Source organism: Rhincodon typus, chromosome 33 (assembly GCF_021869965.1).
Source record: "Rhincodon typus isolate 14 chromosome 33, sRhiTyp1.1, whole genome shotgun sequence".
NCBI classification, from domain to species: domain Eukaryota; kingdom Metazoa; phylum Chordata; class Chondrichthyes; order Orectolobiformes; family Rhincodontidae; genus Rhincodon; species Rhincodon typus.
This window is the reverse complement of record NC_063364.1, coordinates 925,535-946,236: the sequence shown is the minus strand read 5'-3', so window position 1 is coordinate 946,236 and position 20,702 is coordinate 925,535. Positions and strand designations below refer to the sequence as shown.

General features: G+C 42.3%; 1 protein-coding gene across 1 annotated transcript; it reads right to left on the bottom strand.

Annotated features, from left to right (window-relative positions):
• Positions 1-450: 450 nt before the first annotated feature.
• On the bottom strand, positions 451-19,999 carry selenos (selenoprotein S). The gene is made up of 5 exons (XM_020516772.2): positions 19,869-19,999; positions 18,166-18,309; positions 2,994-3,100; positions 2,156-2,245; positions 451-540 (listed from the first exon to the last, which is right to left on the bottom strand). Exons 1-5 carry the CDS (start codon positions 19,942-19,944, stop codon positions 466-468), a joined length of 492 nt encoding a protein of 163 aa, XP_020372361.2. The 5' UTR covers positions 19,945-19,999; the 3' UTR covers positions 451-465.
• Positions 20,000-20,702: the final 703 nt, after the last annotated feature.

Sequence of the window (20,702 nt, the reverse complement as noted above, 5' to 3'; positions counted from 1 at the left end):
GTGGCACAACCAATGTTTCCCAAAAGTCACTTCCTTACTTTTATTAACAATGCTACTATTTATAAAGCTCAGGATACCAAACGCTTTTTTAAAACCACTTTTCTACCTGCTCTTTAAAGATTTGAGCAGATTTACTTCTCAAAACCACTGCAGAGACTTGTTAAGCCACCAGTCGCTGAAGAGGGAGTTTGTGCTCCAAAATTCAGTCAGACTCAAGTTGAGCTGACCCACATGATCAGGTCAGAACATAAGTTCTCCCCCAGCCTGTTGAGGTAATGCTATTATTCAAAATTTGGAGCTTTTTAACTAGCTTTATGCCAAATTAAGCGGATGTGCTGGCAACATTGTTAAATACAGTAAAAATAATTTTGACTTTACAACATTCATGGTGCATAAATATTTACATATTTGTTAATCTTTCCTGAACATATTTACTATTTTGCACAAATGAATGGTTGAAGACCATTAGCACTCACCGCCTCTCAATGGCTTCTTGTCAGATTTGGGTTTTGTTGCACTCGATGTACTGGATTCTGACTCCTGATGTTAAACACAATGAAATAATTAGTCCTGTTGTATAAACAGTTTGTCAAGATTAGGTACTGTTGATAATAAATACCACACAAATAATATGCAACAGAAATCTGAGAGGTCGAGCCTAATATCCTAGGACCACAGGTTCAAAACTCACCATAGCAGCTTGTACAAATAACAAAAGAGAAGTATGGCACAGAAACAGGCCCTTCAGCCCTCCAAGCTTGTGCTGATCATCATGCCCTGATTAAACTAAAAAACAAACCTGCTACCCTTATTCAGTCCAAATCCCTCTATTCCCTCCCTATTTATGTAACCATCCAAATGCATCTTAAATGTAGCCAATGTGCCTGCCTCCACCACCTCCCCTGGCATTGCATTCCAGACTTCTAGCATTCTCTGGGTGAAAAACTTTCCTCACACATCTCCCTTAAACTTTTGCCCTCTCCCCTTTAACTTGTGTCCCTCTGTAATTGAAACTTCAACCCCGGGAAAAAGCCTCTGATAGTCCATTATCTACGTCGCTCATAATTTTGGTAGACCTCTATCAGGTCTCTCAGCCGCCGTTTTGTAGAATTTCAAATTAATTAATAAATCTGGATTTGAACGTTAGTCTCAGTACTGGAATCACCACTGACTGTTGTAATTATTGGACAATATTCAGAAACAAAAACAGAAGTTGCTGGAAAAGCTCAGCAGGTCTGGTAGCATCTCTGAAGAAAAATCAGAGTTAACGTTTCGGGTCAGGTGAACCTTCATCAGAAGAAAATATTCAGGCTTGGGTTTGGGCATGAAACATTTATGTCATTCAAGTGCCAGAGAATGACCATCTTCAACAACTATCATCCTTATCAATCAGCGGCATTACTACTGCTAAATCCCTGTGTTGATGTTTGTGTACGCTGGTGTTTAATTTCTTTCCTGTTTGTCCAATATAGTGTAGTATGTAGTAAACGTAGTAATGTAGTAAACAATACATTGGACAAACAGGAAGGAAATTAACCACAAGCATACACGAACATCAATTGGCAACAAAAAGACACAACCAGTACTCTCTCATCTCCATCCGCATGGATAAGGAGAACCACCAATTCCATTGGGACAACACCAGGATCCTGGGACAAGCTAAGCAGAGACAAGCACAAGAACTCCTAGAAGCCTGGGTACTCCACTAAGAAAGCCATCGATAAACACGCAGAGCTCAAGCCCATACACACTACATTGCGAAGGAAAACCGGGAGGGAGGTAATCCAGCCCAATGGACACCGGAGTTCAAATACCAGGCAGGAAAACACAACAGCGCTTCATCGGAGGCTGCACTGATGATGTTACCCAGCAGGCGAGCCAACCAACCACACTAGCCATTGACTCCCACACCCACAGATAAATGAAAACACAATCTGGTTCACTCATGCCCTTTGGGAAAGGAAATCTGTTGTCCTCACCTAAACGAGCCTACATGTGACTCCACAATGTGGTTGACTCTTAATTGCCTCTGTAATAACCTAATAAGCCACTCAATTCAAGGGCACTTAGGAATGAACAAATGCTGGCCTTGCCGGCAGTACCCACACACCATGAAACAATAAATAATCACAGCAAAACATAAGAATCATATTACAGGATGCATGTTGGTTCTCTTCCGGGAACTCTTTCCTTCTTGCATATTCTCCCATGCTTCGATTTTCTCTCTCCTCTTCTCTTCTTCAATCTGATCAAAACAACAGGAACTTCATACATCAGTTATCACAAATGTAAACTCATCATTATTTTCTTACTCTGTGCCTCTACTTATAAAAAGCAAATTTTAACACCTGTATTGGCCTGCACTCTGTTGTTCAGCAATTACCTACTTGACCCTTCAGTTTCTCCACACCTTTCACTGTCTCTCCTTTGACTGCACATTTCCCTCATGGTATTCACTCCAAAACAGTCTCAACTGACACTTATCCCAATAAATACACTTCTGCCTGGTAGCCCATCTGCCAACTCCATTAATCTGATGTAATTTACAATTCACTTTGCTTGCTAATCCTCTTTGAATTATTGAATCTTATAGCTCAGGAGGCCACTTGGCCCACTGTGACGATGCTGGTTCTCAAAGACTTCTGAAATTGATCCTGATCCTCTGTTCTTTCCCCAGAACACACTAACCTTGGTCTTTTCCAAGTATTTATCTAATTCTGCTTTAAAAATTTCAATTGATTCTGCTTCAACCAATCATTCAGTATTGCATTCCAACATTCTAATGCTCAACAACATGCTGTTAAACAAAGCTTCTCTTCAGCATTCCTGTGACTCTTTAAATAATGTTCTCAAATCTGTCTTACTGTCCTACCAGTGGAAACAGGTTTTTGGTCACTGATACAGTTTGAAATTGTGCTTCCTGTATTGACATCCAAATCATCTACCTACAACAGGTGGTAACGTTGTGATCAGCTGATTCACTGCAGTCTTACTTCTTTCTGCTTTTCTCGATATTTCGCTGCCTGTGCATCCAGCTCCTGTTGCATCCGATGGCGAGCAGCATCCATTGCTTCCTGGCGCCTCATAATTAATGATGGTTCTAATTTCAAACAGAATAAAACCATTCTATAAGCTGCGCATGTTTAATGAAGCAATTTCTTCAAGAAATGCTAGAAGTACTTTTTCTTTGGAATAGAAATTGCGTGACTGCTTTTGTAACCGTCAAACACTATTAGGAATAAGTCATTTCTGCCACCTTTAAATGGATATCAAAAGATAATTGAGAGTGAAGATGACTCAATTTAATTATCCAAAATAGACTGAAAACGTCTCGAGATTAGATTGGTTAGTGAACATTCTGCTAAACATGGAAGTCTATTTCATAATCGGTCACTGTGCCAACAGAATAGAATTAAGGTCTAAAGGAAAATTCTGAAAATACAAAATTGAGTGAATTTATTGGGTTCTGGAGATCTAGCTTTTCTCTCAGTTTCTCTGTCACAATTATTTACTTATACTGAATCAAGTTCTTTCTTCCTTGATTTATTTTCCTGAGAACCCTGATATTTTATCCTCATGCTCGACTGTGATGACCAATACAAAGCAAGTATTCAGTAAATCTGTCATTAAGTACTTCGAACATCAGCAGTTTTCATATGGAATTTTATCTGTTGATAGTCATGCCCACTGTGATGTCAACTTTCTGTTTCACCCCGCCAAAAATCAGCCTGATTATACAAACTTATACGAGTAGGCCACTGGAAGCTGCTCCATCGTTCAATGAGATCATGGCCAATCACATTACTCCACATTTCCAGCTAGCCACAATAATCTTTTACCCTCTTGTTTATCAAAAACATATCTACCTCTGTCTTTAAAAAGTATGCCAAGACTGCTTCCATCACTTGTTAAGGAACAAGTTCCAAAGTCACTTAGAGTCAGAGTAAAACAGCATGGAAACAGGCCCTTTGGCTAAAATTGGTCCATGCTGACCATGGTGCCCACTCAGCTAGTTTCAATTGCTGCATTTGGTCTATATCCCTCTCAACCCCTCCCAACCACGTACTTGCCTCAAGAACTTCCTCTGGCAGCCCATTCCATATATGCACCATTCTCTGCATGAAGAAATTGCCCTTCTGGTCTTTCTTAAATCTTTCCCCCCTCACCCTTAAATCTGTGCCCTCTAGTTTTCAATTCGTCATCCCTCATGATTTTATACACATCAATAAGGTCACCCCTCTTTACTCCTTATAATGTAGGAGAATGTCCTACCCTGGCCAACTTCCCCTTATAACTCAGGCCTACTAGTCCTGGCAACATCCTCATATCTTCTTTGCACACTTTCCAGTTTAACTATGTCTTTCCTACAACAGGATGACCAAAACGGTACACAATACTCCAAACATAGCCTTACCAACGACTTATACAACTGTAACATAACATCCCAACTCCTATACTCAATGCCTTGACCGATGAAGGCCAGCATGCTAAATGCCTTCTTCACCACCCTATCCACCTGTGACGCCGCTTTCAACAAACTATGTAATTGGTATTCCTAGGTCCCTCTGTTCCACAACACTCCAGCACCTTACCATTTACTGTGCAAGTCCTACCTTAGCATGACTTTCCAAAATGCAACACCTCACACTTATCTGTATTGAATTACATTTGCCAATCTTCAGCCCACTTCCCCATCTGATCAACATCTCTCTGTAATTTTTGATAACCACCATCGCTATCAACAATATCTCTAATTTTGTATCATCCGCAAACTTACTAATCATGCCTTCTGCATTCACATCCAGATCATTCATGTAAATAACAAATGACAAAGGTTCTAGCACCGACCCCTGTGGCACACCACTAGTCACAGGCCTCCAGTCTGAGAAACAACCTTCAACCATCACCCTCTGCTTCCTACCATTGAGCCAATTTTGAATCCAATTAGCTGGCTCTCCCTGGATCCCATGCAACCTAAAATTCATGACTATCCTGCTGTGCAAGACCTTGAATAAGGCCTTACTAAAGTCCACATAGACAACATTCACTGCCATACCCTCATCCATCTTCTTGGTTACCTCTTCAAAAACGCTAAGAGATTTGTCAGACATGACTTCCTGTGCACAAATCCATGCTGACTATCCGTAATCAGACCTCAACTATCCAAATGTTGTTTGATCCAGTCCCTCTGTATCCTCTCCAATAACTTGCCTACCACTGATGCCAGGGTGATTGACCTGTAGTTCCCTGGCCTGTCTTTGCTACCTTTCTTAAACAATGGAACAACATTAGCCACCTTCCAATCTTACAGATCTTCACCAGTGGCTAAAGATGAAGCAAAAATCTCTGCAAGAGCCTCTGCAATTTCCTCCCTACCCTCCCACGATGTCCAAGGATGGACTTGATCAGGCCCAGGGGATTTATCCACCTTTATGTGCTTTAAGGCTGCAAACACCTCCTCTCTGTTAGTGTGTATGCAGTCCAAAATATCCCCATTTGTTTCCCTTATTTCCTTAGCACGCATGATTCTCTCCTCAGTAAACACGGAGGAGAAATATTCATTAAAAATCTCCCCCATCTCATGTGGCTTCACACATAGATGGCCATTCTGATCTTTAAGGGGACCTATTCTCTCCCTTTTACTCTTAATATAGCTATACAACCTCTTGGGATTATCTTTAACTTTATCTGCCAGATCCATCTCATACCCTCTTTTTGATCTTCTGATTTGCCTCTGATTTCTGAGTGTGCTCCTACACTTTTTATAGTCACCTGGAGATTCACTTGAACCCAATGTATGCCACCTTCTTTTTCCTGACCACAGCCTCAATATCCCTCGTCAGCCAGGGATCCCTAAACCTGCCAGCTTTTCCCTTCACCCTAACAGGGACGTTCATAAAAGATATCACACTTTTAAAAGCCTCCCCATTTGCAAGTCATTCCTTTTCCTTCAAACAGACTCACCCAATCAACCTCTGCTAGATCCTGTCTAATGGCCCCAAAATTGGCCCTGCTCCAGTTTAGCACCTTAACTTGTGGACCTGTCCTATCTTTTCCCATAACTATGTTAAAACTAAGAGTGTTATGGTCACTGGTCCCAAAGTGCTCTCCGAATGACACCAGCCACGTGCCTGACTTTGTTTCGTAAGAGGAGGTCCAGTGTTACACCCTTCCGATTTGGGCCCTCTACATATTGATTTAAGAAACTTTCTTGGACATATTTGACAAATTCCACCTGTCGGGGCCTTTCACATCCTGGTTGGCCCAATCAATGCAGGGAAAATTAAAATCTCCAACGAATACTACTCTATTATTCCTACAGGTATCTGCAATCTCTCTACACATCTGCTCCTCTAGTCTCCGCTGGCTATTTGGGGTCTATAATACATTACCAACAGAGTGACCATCCCCTTCTTGTCTCTGCGTTCTAACCATATGGTCTCATTTAATGACCCTTAAAGATTTTCCTCTCTGAGCACTGTTATGTCCTCCCTTAAAAGGGCAACTCCCCCTCCTTGCTCTAACCACACCTTGACACCGGGTTCTGTCTGACCTGCTGTACAGTAGTGATGACTGTGGCGATATCCCAGAATTCCATTGTGAGGACTCTCAGCCACCCTCAATTCGCACTTAACCCTCAAAGAAAAAAATTCTCATCGCTTAAACATGTGACCTCTGATTTGTAAATAATGATCCCTACTTGTACATAAGAGGAAGCATCCTTTCCACAATCACCCTGTTGAGACCATTCAGGATACTGTACGTTTCATTCAGTCATCTCCTACTTTTCTAAATTCCAGCAAACACAAGTGTAGCTTATCTAACTTTTCCTCATACAATAACCCAACCAACTGCAAAATTAGCCTCGTAAAACCTTCTCTGAACTACTTTCAATGCATTTACATCCTTCGTGAAATAAAGGGACCAGACCAGTACCAGATTTGGTTTCACCAATGACCTGTACATTTGAAGCAGAACCTGTTTTCAGTTCCCTTTCAATAAATTAGAACATTGTTAGCTTTACTAATTACTTGTCATACCTGCATTCTAGCCTTTTGTGATTCGTACACTAGGTCCCTTTGAAGAGCTCGGAGATGCACGCAATTTCTACGTGATAATACACTTCCTCTTTTATTCTTCTTGCCAAAATAGAACGTTGTGTGAGAAAATGTGAAAACTTCCATTTGCCGTATCTTTACCCACTTAATTTCCTACTTACCATGTGACATTAGCAAATTTAGCCACACCTTTGGTCTCTTCCTTGAACTCATTTATATCAACTGTAAAATGTTGAGGCCCCTGCACCGATTCCTGTGGCATATCACTCACTATATCTCACCAACCTGAAAATGATCCATTTATGACTGCAGATAGCAAGAACTGCAGATGCTGGAATCAGAGATAACAAAGAGACCATTGGATTGTAGGCTGGAAGGTGTTATCGTTCGTCGCAAACATAGCGTAGGTGCTCTACAAAGCAGTCTCCAAGCCTCCGCTTGGTCTCACCGATGGCTCGGAGACCGCTTTGTAGAGCGCCTACACTTGGTTCGTGACAAACGACAACATCTTCCAGTTGCAAACCACTTCAACTCCCCCTCCCACTCCCTGGACAACATGTCCGTCCTGGGCCGCCTCCAGTTCACAATGATGCCACCTGGAAACTGGAGGTGCAGCACCTCATATTCTGCCTTGGAAGCCTACAACCCAATGGTCTCAATGTGGACTTTACTAGCTTCAAAGTCTCCCCACCCCATCCTCATCCCATGACCAACCCTCCCTCTCATCCCCGTTTCCTTGACCTGTCCGCCTTCTCTCCCACCTATCCGCTCCTCCCACCTCACTGACCAATTCCTACCACTGCCTACCTGTACTCACCGATCACCATCCCACCTACCTTCCCCAGCCCCACCCCTCCTCTCTATTTATTAGAGCTCCCTTCTCCCCCCTCTTTATATTGTCTGCTAGTCTTTTGTCCTAACTCCTTTTTGCTTCTCTCACGTCCTTTATCACCACTGCTGCCTCCATCCAGACCCACCCCACCCCAACTCAACCTTCAATATTCCTGCTGATTCTCAACTGTATTACCTGTTACGAGCACTCATTTTCTTTCTAATTTTAATTTATACCTCCTCTCTCACCCAGGGAAGTGTAGATTTTTGTTTGTCCTACCTTTCCCATGAGAGGGATTATACCTCGACTATACTTGAACAATTTGTTCTTTGAAGATGGCCCTTTGTTCAGTTACTGATCTCCTTGCCAACTCTTAATCTAATAAATCCTGCTCAGCTCTGTTCTTACTCCATTACAGCCAGCTCTCCACAAATTGATTTTTCTCACTCTGGATTGCTGCAGGTCATTCTCTACCACCATCCTGAACCTTCTGATACAATGAACACAGTCTCCTAAATTTTTCCCCACTGACATTTGACCCACTTCCAAAGACCAAGCCCAACATGCATCCTTCCTTGCTGGATGGGATACATATTGCTGTAGGAAACTCACCTGAACAAAATCTTAGTCTATATTTGGGTAACTGAGGTCCCTTATTACAAGTACTGTACAACGTTGGCATTCTCTGTAATTTTCCTGCAGATTTGTTCCTCAATATTCTTTCGACAAGTTAATGGTCAACAGAACATACTTGACAATGTAATTTACCATTTTTATTCCTCAATTCTAGCTTGAACTCTCAGACATCTTCTTTCTCCAGCACCGCAATGTCCTCCTCAACCAATATTATTATGCCTCCTCCTTCCTCTAACTTTCCTGAACAAATTTATACCCAGGAATATTTAACACCCAGTCTTGCCCTTCCTTGTGCTAGGTCTCTCATCACCATATCAAAATTCTATGTATTAATCTGTGTCTTTAACTCGCAAATCTTATTTAGTATAATCTGTGTATTTACACACATGCACATTAATTGTGTTTTGGACTTAATTTCTATCTCCCTTCCTCCAACATCACATATTAACTTGCTTCTCTCTGTACCAGTGCCAACTATAACCTCTCATATTTTGTGAGCCTTGGTGTTCTCTGCTACTATTCGCTGTTAATTCCCATAATCCTAAATTCGTTTAAAGCCCTCCCAACAACAAAGCAGCCCTGCAAGGAACTCAGTCCTAGCTCTGTTCCCATACGTTCCCTATGGTTTGTGCATCTTCCATTTTCCCCAGAGTCAGTCCTACTGTCCCAAAAATCTAAAGCCTACCATCTTCAAAGCCACAGATTCATTTGCCTTATCCTCCCATTTCTATACTCACTTGCACGTGGCACTGGGTGTAACCCAGAGATTAACCACAATTGAGGCCCTGCTTAATAACATCCTACCTAGCACCCCAAATTCTGATTTGAGAGACCACATTTCCTTTCCTACCCATGTCATTAGCACGAACATGGACCACAATCTCTGGTTGTTCGCAGCCTATTTTGATGGCCACAGAAATGCCTATCTGTATCCCATCACTCCTCCTTTCTTCTTCCTTCACTCTTGTAGAGTCAAGCCCCTCGTGGTACCAGAAACTTGGCTCTGACTGTACTCCCCTGTGGAACCAGGACCCTCGTCAGCTTCCAAAATGGAAAACTGTTTTATGTGTGGAATATTTGAATGCATTGGAGAAGTGCAAAAGCGATTCAAAAGAACAGTTCCAGGAATGGGAAACTTTAGCTGAGGATAGATTGAAGAAGCTGGGACAGTGCCTGCACAGGAGGTTTTGATCAAGGTTTTTAAAATTACAAGTAGGCTGGAGAAGCTGCTCTTATTCATAAAAGAAATAAGAGTGAGGGGCCATAGAATTGAAATCACGTGGAAAAGCCAGGGGAATGTGAGAAAAAAACATTTTCACACAGCAAGCAGTTTGGGTGCGGAATGGACTGCTTGAAAATGTGGCAGAGACAGGTCCTCTTGAGCACTGGATGAATATTTGGATAGAAATAGCCTGCAATGGTATGGGGAAAAAGCAGGAGATTGGCAAGAGGCAACAATGCTCATTTGAAGAGTCAGTGCAAACATGATGGGCTGAACGACCTCCTTCTGCACCATAATTGTGATTCTGTGGGGTACTGTCAGATGTTCCCTCAACATCAGACTGCCTTGCTTGTTAGTCCAAGCATATATTGTTTCAGGAAACAATTCCAAATACGCACGAAAAATCTGGTACCTTTGTGCTACTCTACATGAAATTATAACCAAATTAATTTTGCAAGCTTGTCTGATGTATGATTATATATTCTGCTAGTCAATCACTATTTTCAGGAGAACTAGGGACAATTTTAATTGAGGTTTATATCATGTATTTACTCATTAAGGTGGAGGCGATAGCCTGGTAGTATAATCACTAGACTAGTAATCCATAAATTCAGCTAATATTCTGCACACCAGGGCTCGAATCCCGCTATGGCATATGGTGAAATTTGAATTCATAAGTAATCTGAAATTAAGAATTTCATGATGACTATGGAAGTCTGCCAAGTCACCACTGCCAGATGTCGTAAAAAGCCATCTGGTTCATTAATGTCTTTCAGGGAAGGAAATCTGCCATTCCTTACCTGATTTAGTCTACACATGACTCCAGATCCAGAGCAATGTGATTGACTCTCAACAGCCCTCTGAAGTAGACTAGTAAATCATTCAGTTGTAACAACTGCTAAAGTCTCAACAAAGAAATCATACCAGATGGACCACCTGGCATTGACGGAGGCATCAGAAAAGATAACAGCTGAAACAACCTTGCAAGATCCTTCTGACTAACATGGGGGGGCTAGTTCAAAAATTCGGAGAGCTGTCTCAAGCAACAGCAGAGTCATGTTCACGGAATCATTCCTTACAGACACTACCGTCACTATCCCTGGATATGTCCTGTCCTGCAGCAAATGTGGCAGCACAATGGTATACAGTTGGGAAGGAGTTGGCCTGTGAGTTCTCAACATTGATTTTGGATTCCATGAAATCTAATGGAATCAGGTTAAACAAGGAAACCTCTTGCTGATTATTACATACCATTCTCCCTCAGCTGATGAATCAGTACACCATGTCAAATGCTCGGGCGGCACGCAGGCTCAGTGGTTAGCACTGTTGCCTCACAGCGCTAGGGACCCGGATTTAATTCCGGCCTCGGGCAACTGTCTGTGTGGAGTCTGCAAATTCTCCCATGTCTGCATGGGTTTCCGCCTGGTGCTCTGGTTCCCCCCCCATAGTCCAAAGATGTGCAAGACAGATGAATTGGCCATGCTAAATTATCCAGGGATGTTTAGGTTTGGTGCGTTAGCCATAGGAAATGCAAGGTTACAGAGATGAGGTTGGGGGTGGGAGTTGGATCTGGGTGGGATGCTCTTCGGAGGATCGGTGCGGAACTGTTGGGCCGAATGGCCTGTTTCTGCACTGTAGGGATTCCATGGAAGCACTGAGGGCGGCAAGGGCACAGAATGTACTCGGTGTTGGATATTGAAATCCCCAACCCAAACAGTAGCTCAGCAGCAGCAATGCTAATTGAACCAGTTGTGTCCTAAAAGCTGCTAAACTAAGTCTGCTGCAGGTGCTGAAGGAACCAAGAGGGAGAAAAATAGTCAACCTCACACTCACCAAGCTGCTTGCTTTAGATCTGTCCATGGATAAGAGTGACCATCACGCAGCCCTTATGGAGACAAAGTCCTGCCTTCACACAGAATACCTTCCATTGTGCTGTGTGGCATTATCACAGTTCTAAAATGGGACAGACTTCAAACTGATCTAGCAACTCAGAACTAGGTACTCATGTGGCACAGAGGGCCATCAACAACATCAGAATCGCACTCCAACACAATTTGCAAACTCATAGCCTGGCATTTCCTACACTCAATCATTATCATCAAGCCTTGTTCGATGGATTGAGCAGGAGGGCATGCTAGGAGCAGCACCTGGTATACTTAAAAATGAGGTGTCAACTTGGTGAAGCTACCAAACAGCATAAGCAAGTGATAGGTACAGCTAAGCAATCCCACAACCAGCGGATCAGATCTAAGCTCTGCTGTCCTGTCATATTCAATCATGAATGGTGGTGGACAATTTAGCAAGTCATGAGAAGATGATGCTCCACAAACCTCATCCTTAATGATGGAAGAGCCCAACACATCAGTGCAAAAGGCAAGGCTGAAGCTTATGCAGCCATTTTGAGCCAGAAGTACCGAATGAATGATCCATCTGGCCTCCTCCAGTGGCCCCAGCATTGCAGTTGCTAATCTTCAGCCCATTCAAGTCACTCCACGTGATATCAAGAAACACTTGGAAGCACTGGATACTGCAAATGCTATGGCCCCCGATAAGCATTCCAGCAATAGTACTGAAGACTTGTGCTCCAGAACTTGCCGCTCCCTTAGCCAACCTGTTCCAGTACAGCTAAAACATAAGCATTTTCCACATTGTAGGGTAGATGCCAAGGTACATCCTGTACACAAAAAGCAGGACACATTCAACCCAGCCAATTACCACCTCTTTGATCTACTGTCAATCAACAGTTAAAGTGATGGAAGGTGTCATCAACAGTGCTATCAAGCAACACATGCATAATGACAACCTGCTCAGTGATGCTCAGTTTGTGATCTGCCAAGACCATTCAGCTCCTGACCTCATTACAGCTTTCAAACATGAACAAAAGCACTGAATTCCTAAGATGAGGCGAGAGTGACAGCCCTTGACATCAAGGTCACATTTGACATTAAGAAGCCCTAGCAAAATTGGAATCAACAGGAATTGGGCGAAAACTCTCTGCTGGTTGAAGTCATGCCAGGCGCAAAGGAAGATGGTTGTGCTTGTTGGAGGTCAATCATCTCCGCTCCAGGACATCTCTGCAGGAGTTCCTCAATAGTAAACTAAGCCCAACCATCTTCAGATGTTTCATCAATGACCTTCCCTCCATCATAAGGTCAGAAATGCGGATGCTTACCAACAATTGCATAGTATTCACCATCATTCATGACTACTCAGGTACTGAAGCAGTCCATGTTCAAATGCAACAAGACCTGGCCAATATCCAGCCAAAATGTGACAAGTAATAACTGCATCACACAAATTCCAGGCAACAATAATTTCCAATATGAGACAATCTAGCCACTACCCCTTGACATTCAATGGCATTACCATCACAACACATGGGGGTGGCAAAGTGGCTGAATGGTTAGTGCTGCTGCTTCACAGCGTCAGAGACCGAAGTTTGATTCCACCCTTAGGCGACTGTCTGTGTGCAGGGCGCACAATTTCCCCATGTGTGGGGGTTTCCTCTGTCCTCTGGTTTCTTTCTACAGTCCAAAGATGTGCCATGCTAAATTGCCTTTAGTGTCCAGGGATGTGTAAGTTAGGTGGATTAGCCGTGGGGAAATGCAGCGTTACAGCGATAGGGTGGGCAGGGCATTGGGTCTAGATGGGATCCTCTTCAGAGGCTCCATGGATTTGATGGGCTGACTGGCCTGCTTCTACACTGCGGGGATTCTGTGTTACTCCGAGTTCAATGCAAGTTTTTTTTTAAAAAATAGCCACTTTCCATCCTAGATAGAGACAAAAGGAACAGTGGAATGATGCTGTTACTTTGCCAAGTTAGATGATATTTAGTGGTCTCGAAATCGAATGGTGAAAAAGCCAGCGGCAAGCAGTAAGGAGTTCAATGTAAAGTGTGAATTGTACACTTTGCTATCTTTCTGTATTCCTCATGCATTCTAAAAACAGCATAAAAAGTGTAGAAGAGCAGAGAATCCCTGGTGTCTTTATGCACAAGTTCTTAAAAGGAGGCACAGCTAGTTCATCAACTGTAAAATAAAAATGTATATGGATTACTTAGACAAAGATCTGCAGGGCAGAAGCGCAGAAATATTTTCCCCAGACAATCATCAGTATCTGGAACATTTTACAGAACAGATGGAGTAAGTAATTTCCATTTGTGATTTGAAGGGGAGATAGGCAGATTCTTGAGATTGAGTAAATTACAGGATGACAAACAATAAGCAAAACGAAACTCAGCACAAGTACTCTTTCAAAGAGACAACACAAAGTACAATGGCAAATAGTCTCCTTTTGTTCTATAAGTATCAATGATTCATTAAACAAAATAAGTCAATAATTCAGATAACTGACTGGATAATGAATAATTTTAGGAACATAGGAACAGGAATAGGCCATTCAGCCAATCAATCCTGCTGTGCCATTTAATACAATTGTATCTGTTTGAACACTTCAACACCTTTTACACTCACTATCCCAAAACCCTTGACACCATCAATAATCCAAGAATTTTTCAGCCTCTACTTTAAATATACTCCAAGACTGACATTCCATGGCCCTTTGGGGTAGAGAATTCCAAAGATTCAACACTCTGAGTAAAATAATTTCTCACCGTTGTCCTAAATGGCATCCCCCTTATTTTTGAACTGTGCTCCCAGTCTAGATTTCCCAACCAGGGACCAGAGAAACATTACCTGCATCTATTCTGTCTACCCCTTTTAAGTATTATGTAGGTTTCAATGATATCACCTCTTATTCTTCGAAACTTTATAGAGAATACAAGTCCAGTTTGCCCAATCTCTTTTCATGGAATGTATTGGAATAAGGGTGTAACAGCAAACAAAAGGAGATGGAGCAAAGTCAAATAATATTAGAGATTCTATGGACAATCTTGAATATGAAGATGTGTGGTGGGTAATGCATTATTCATAAAGCTAAACATTTTGTTATCATTCACATGATAAGTATTGCTAACTCAGGGAACATTTATTGCACATCCCTAATTCTGATTCAGCCACATAATGGTCATCGTCATTTTCAATACAAGAGCCATTGCCAAATATATACAGTATTGAACACAAACAATGTCCCCACAAAGCAAACTAGTCAATGCCACCCCCCCATTCAATCCCCATGATCCTGCATGTTTATTTCCTTCAATTCACTAACTGCATTGAGTTTTTTGAACAAGTGACAAAGAAAATTGATGAAGATGGACGTTGTCTATATGGACTTCAAGGCGTTCAACAAAGTTCCACATAGTAGACTGGTTAGCAAGGTTAGATCACATGGAATCCAGGGAGAGCTAGCCATTTGGATACAAAATTGGCTTGAAGGTAGCAGACAGAGGGTAGTAGTGGAGGGTTGATTTTGGACTAGAGTCTTGTGACCAGCAGGGTGCTGCAAGAATCTGTGCTGGGTCCACTGCTCTTTATCATTTATTTAAATGATTTGGATGTGAATGTAGGAGGAATGGTTTGTAAGTTTGCAGGTAACACCAAAATTGATGGCGTAGTGGACAGCAAAGAAGGTTACCTCAAAGTACAACAGGACCTGGATCAGATGGGCCGAGGAGTGGCAGACGGAGTTTAATTTAATTAAATGTGAAGTGTTGCATTTTGGAAAGGCAAATCAGGGCAGAACTTATGCATTTAATTGTAGGATCCTGAGGAGTATTGCCAAACAACGAGATCTTAGGGTGCAGTATCATAGTTCCGTGAAGGTGGTGTCACAGGTACGCAGTGTAATAAAGAAGGTTTGCCTTTATTGGTCAGTACATTGAGTATAGAGACAGTAGGAACTGCAGATGCTGAAGAATCCGAGACAACAAGGTGCAGGGCTGGACAAGCAGGCCAAGCAGCATCGTAGGAGCAGAAGTATAGAGTTGGGATGTCATGTTGCAGCTATACAGGACACTGGTGAGGGCATTTTAGGGATACGGAGTTCATTTGGTCTCCCTGCTATAGGAAAGATTTTGTTAAATTTGAAAGGATGCAGAAAAGATTTAAAAATATGTTGCCAGGATTGGAGGGTTTGAGCAATCAGGAGAGGCTGAATAGGCTGGGGCTATTTTCCCTCGAATATCAGAGGCTGAGGGGTGACTTTATAGAGGTTTATAAAATTATTGGGGTGGAGGGGATGCCTGGATAGGTTGAAGAGCTAAGATCTTTTGCCCAGGGTAGGGGAGTCCAAAATTACACGACATTGGTTTATGGAGAGAAGGGAAAGATAATAGAAGGGATCTAAGAGGCAACTTTTTTCATGCCTGACTTTCCCAGCTCCCCAAGACAGATCCCCAGAACTCACTCCAAATCTTAACTGTGTACTAACTCTTATAATTTCTTCCTGAGTTCTAACAGCACACAGTCATCCAACTGTTTTTTTGGATTAGAGTCAACTAGATCCAATCCATCAATTCCTCACTAAGTCTCTCTGCTTGCTTTTTGTTTGTAACCTACAAATTTCTCAATCTCAAGTACCTGTCCATTTCCCCTTCACAGCTATTAATGGGAACCACTTACATCATCTTTAAACATAGAAACTAGAAGTAGGCCATTTGACCCAAATGGCTCTGCCATTCGACCCAAATGGCTCTGCCATTCAACTCATTGGCTTATCTTCTATGTCAATGCCATATTCCTGCCAATCCCCCATAATCTTGATGCCTTTAAAATCTAAAAGCCTATGTCTTTCTTCAACATATTCAGTGACTTGGCATCCAAAGCCTTTACGGTAGAGAATTTCACAGGTTCACTACCATTTATCTCAGTCCAAAATGGCCTACTCTGCATACTGTGACTGAGAGAACAGTTTCAAGCAGAATGTTCCAGATCCTGGTGGATCCACTGGGTTAAAATATTCCTTTGCATTGCCCCTTTAGATCATTGTCCACATAATCCATGAGCGGCTTAGAAGAAGCCTGTGAGCATTAATACCAGTGCAGCTAAAGAATGGTAGTTGAAAAGCTGGCAAACAGTATTTCAAGGCCAGATCAGCAAAAGTGAAGATTTTTGATTCCCTTCTGAAATCTGACGAAATTTGATGACACATTATTAGTGTCTGGAAGGAACTGTTGAAAAATTCTTGGGATCTGTCTTGATTGTATTTGCTTCAATGTACATTGCAGAGTATTCAATCACAGGCATATTTATCACCATGTTAATTCTGAGTGTTAGAAATGAGTGTTACATGTATTACTGTTCTAATATTGAACAGTATATTTTATTGCTCTTTGTTCAAAGCTGTAGAGTCTTTGCCATATTCTCTTAATAACTTCCCTGAATCTCACATTTCGGTTACAATTTAAATAAATTACTCATGCCTAGCCTCAATGTAGCATAAATTTAGCAGTCTGGTCGAGGATTGTAACAAGGTGGAAGTATGCCCTCTTAGCAATGTTCAGAGACTCAGGATAATACAGTTTGCTTCAGCCTGGATTTAATTGTAAGCTCCTTTGTTCAGGCCTATACCACTGGAAGTAGCAGTTCTTCTCTAACTACGTTATCAAACCCTTTAATCATACTAAACAGCAATCAATTCAATCTTCTATATTCAAGGGAGCACAAGCCTAGCTGAGAGTCTACATAATTTAGCCATGGTATTGCTCTGCGCTGCTCGCCTTCCAAAGCCATTACATCCTTCCTGAAATTTGGGCTCAGTAGTTAGCACCGTTGCTTTACAGCACCGGGGATCCGGGTTTGTTTCCATGCTTGGCTGACTATCTGTGTGGATTTTCCATGTTCTCCCTGCATCTGAGTGGATTTCTGCTGTTTCTTCCCACAGTCCAAAGTCATGTAGACTTGGTGGATTAGCAATGCTATATACTGGGTGATGGGGATAGAGTAGGGTCGGGGTGGGATGCTCTTTGGAAGGCTGGTACCGAATTAATGGGCCAAATAGCCTCATTCCACACTATAGGTTCTAAATTCTATGAAACATGGAGCCCAGAATTGAATTCAGTTTCTCAAGGTGGGATCAAACCAGATTACTGTACAGGTGGGGCATAACTTCCAGCCCTTTGTATTCTAACCACATTACAATAAAGGCTGTCTGCTAGCGCAACATTGAGAAAACAGTTGGATTTGATTTTCTTGGGTGCAAAGTGGATAATCTGACACCTCCCTATATTGAGCGTGCCGTTGTTTGTCCAGTGTGATTGAATGGAGAAATCAAGAAAGAAACTACAAAATAATCCATTACCACCAGTGACTTTCTCTCTCTTTTTAAAATATTACTCATTCAGATTTGTATTCTTTTATGTATTTGAAACTTTCAAAATGTGCACTAGATGCCTAACCTCAAAGCTGAGAGTCTGTTATTGCTCTGCATTCGAGGAAGAATGGCAAGCTTATAATATGCTCAGAAAGACAAGCTGACAACATATTTCACCCAAAATGCAAATAAGACAAAGTTTATACCAAGCTGGGCCTCTGAAGCTTGCGTCTGCTTGTGGCTTCTTGACTGCAACACACTTTTAATCCTCTGCAAGATGTAGTAGACAGCAATGCAGCTGAAGAGGATGTACCAGCCATATTCAGACAGAATGTTCAGCACCTGCGTCACTGAAAGGAAGATGGAAACATCTGTTGATACTATTTTTACAGTGTGATAAAGCAAGTGCAAACAACTGAGCTCAGGATCTGCTCATTAGACTTCATGCTTCTATTAGTCTATTAAAACCTGGTCCTCTTGTGGCCTGGAGCAAGCACAGCTGCCAGGCTCCCTACTTCTGATCCCTTCAAGTAGCTCCTGCTAGATTTGGGACAACAACTTAATATCCAATAGTTTTGCAACATATCTATAGATTTGTAAGTCTCTTTGAAAGTGATAGGAATTCTTGGGACTGTAATTGCAAAACATATGGCATCTTGAGTCTTCATCAGAATTATTGAAGAATTAAAGATGGAAGGGGGGGTGGGCGCAAAGATTATACTGAACTTTAATCAAGCTCTGATTGGCCCACATGCAGAGCCAATAGAACAGGATTTAAAGAGCAAAATTTTGGGCATGAAATGTAATTACAATTGGTTATGACCTGGAACTATCAATAATTTCAAAACGGAATTGGATGGACATTTGAAGGAAATAGACATACTAGGATCAAGTGGGGGGAATGGACTGCTCTACAGAGTCACATGGATTGAATAGCCTGAATGGCCTCTGTGTTAGGATACCTCCATGAGTCATAAATGATCAACATACATTTGGTTTGATGTATTTGATATATTATTGCCACATGTACTGAGATAGTGAAATGTATTCTTTTATGTGCTAACCAAACAAATCATACCTTACAAAGGTACAGCATGTTAATAGAACAGAATGCAGAATATGATGTTACAACTACAAAGAAAGATCAACCAAAATCTGAGAGGTCTGTTCGTAAGTTTGATAACAGCAGGGAAGGAGATGTTCTTAAGTCCATTGGTATGTGTTTTCAAACTTTTGTATCTTCTACCGTGTGGTAGACAGTATAACCGGGATTGGAGGGGTCTTTGATTATCTTGGCTGGTTTCCTGAGACAACGGGAAGTATCGACGGAGTCAAGTGGAAGGAAGGTCGGTTGTGATGAAGTAGACTGCATTCACAACTCTCCGTAATTTCCTGTGGTCTTGGGCAGGGCAGTTGCTATACCAAGCTGCCATGCATCCAACGTGTAACTATAAAAACAGCTAAGAGTCATTATGAACATGCCAAATTTCCTTTGTTTTCCGAGGAAGCAAAGGCCTCGGCGTGTAAGGACCAGGACAGACTGTAGGTGATATTTACTTTTATATGTTATATATACACACACACGATACTGATATCTTTAAATGTATGCATAAGGATACGAATCAGGAGCGGACATTGAGCTACAGTGCATCTGACTGTCACTAAATCAGGGTGTCATAACTGACAGCGGCAAATCTGCATGCAACCTCTCCTTTCTCCATATTCTATGCACGCCCCACAACTCCCCACTCCACATCCTCACACCAACCATCCCTTCCTCCATACACCCCCCGCCCCATTTACCCTGTTCCCTGTTCCCTCTTCCCTTTTATTCCCTTCTTTCTTCCAGCTCCTCCTCACCATTAACTCTGACCCCACTCCCCTATTTCTAATCCCTTCCCTCACTCACAGCCTCTAGCCACCTCCGGCTCCGCCATTGCTCCACTTCCGGCGCTGCACAACACACTTCCGCTCTTCTCCTCCATTCAGACGCAGCGCTGACGTGGCCCAATCTTCATGGTAGTGCCAGGCCTTAAAGCGGCAACGCAGCCTGAGGGTGTAGGCCCCACCATCTGGAACAGGACCTCGTTCTACACTCAACAGCGAAATACGAATGCAATTCGTACGGCAATAGAGGGATGTCAGACCCGAGTCCAACAATAACACTGGTACACATGACACTTACCAACGGGAGCCATCACTTTTGATCCTATTTCCATCTCCCATTGAATCACACAGTGGTAATGGGTCACAGCACAGAACGGCTTGTTCCATCTTGTGTGTGTCTGAAGGGGCAATTCGCTGCTTCCCCCAGCCCACCACATTTTTAATTTTTCAGATAAAATGCTTGTCTCTGAATGCGTCAATCGAAACTTCTCCCCTGCCATTCACACACCCATCCGCAGTGCAGCACAAGCTACATTGTTGTGTGATAAGGATTTTTCATGTCAATTCTGCTTCTTTTACCAGTTACCTTAAATCTGTCAACCAGTGGCTCTTGATCCTTTCACGAACTGCGACAGACTTTCCTCATCTAGCCTGTCCAAAGCCTTCATGATGTGGAGGTGCCAGTGTTGGACTTGGGTGGATAAGGTCAGAAGCTACACCACATCAGGTTGTAGTGTTTAATTGAAATCACAAGGTTTAGAAGTGCTGCTGCTTCACCTGACGAAGGAGTAACGGCTCAAAAGCTCGTGATTTCAAATCAGCCTGCTGGTCTATAATCTGATATTGTGTGACATCT

Coding starts and splice junctions, on each gene's coding strand:
- selenos (XM_020516772.2), bottom strand. CDS start 19,944: ATGGAGGAGAAGAGCGGAAGTGTGTTGTGCAGCGCCGGAAGTGGAGCA. Junction 18,310..19,868: donor GCCGGAGGTGGCTAGAGGCT/GTGAGTGAGGGA, acceptor TCTTCCTTTCAG/TGACGCAGGTGCTGAACATT. Junction 2,246..2,993: donor ATCGAGAAAAGCAGAAAGAA/GTAAGACTGCAG, acceptor TGTTTTGATCAG/ATTGAAGAAGAGAAGAGGAG.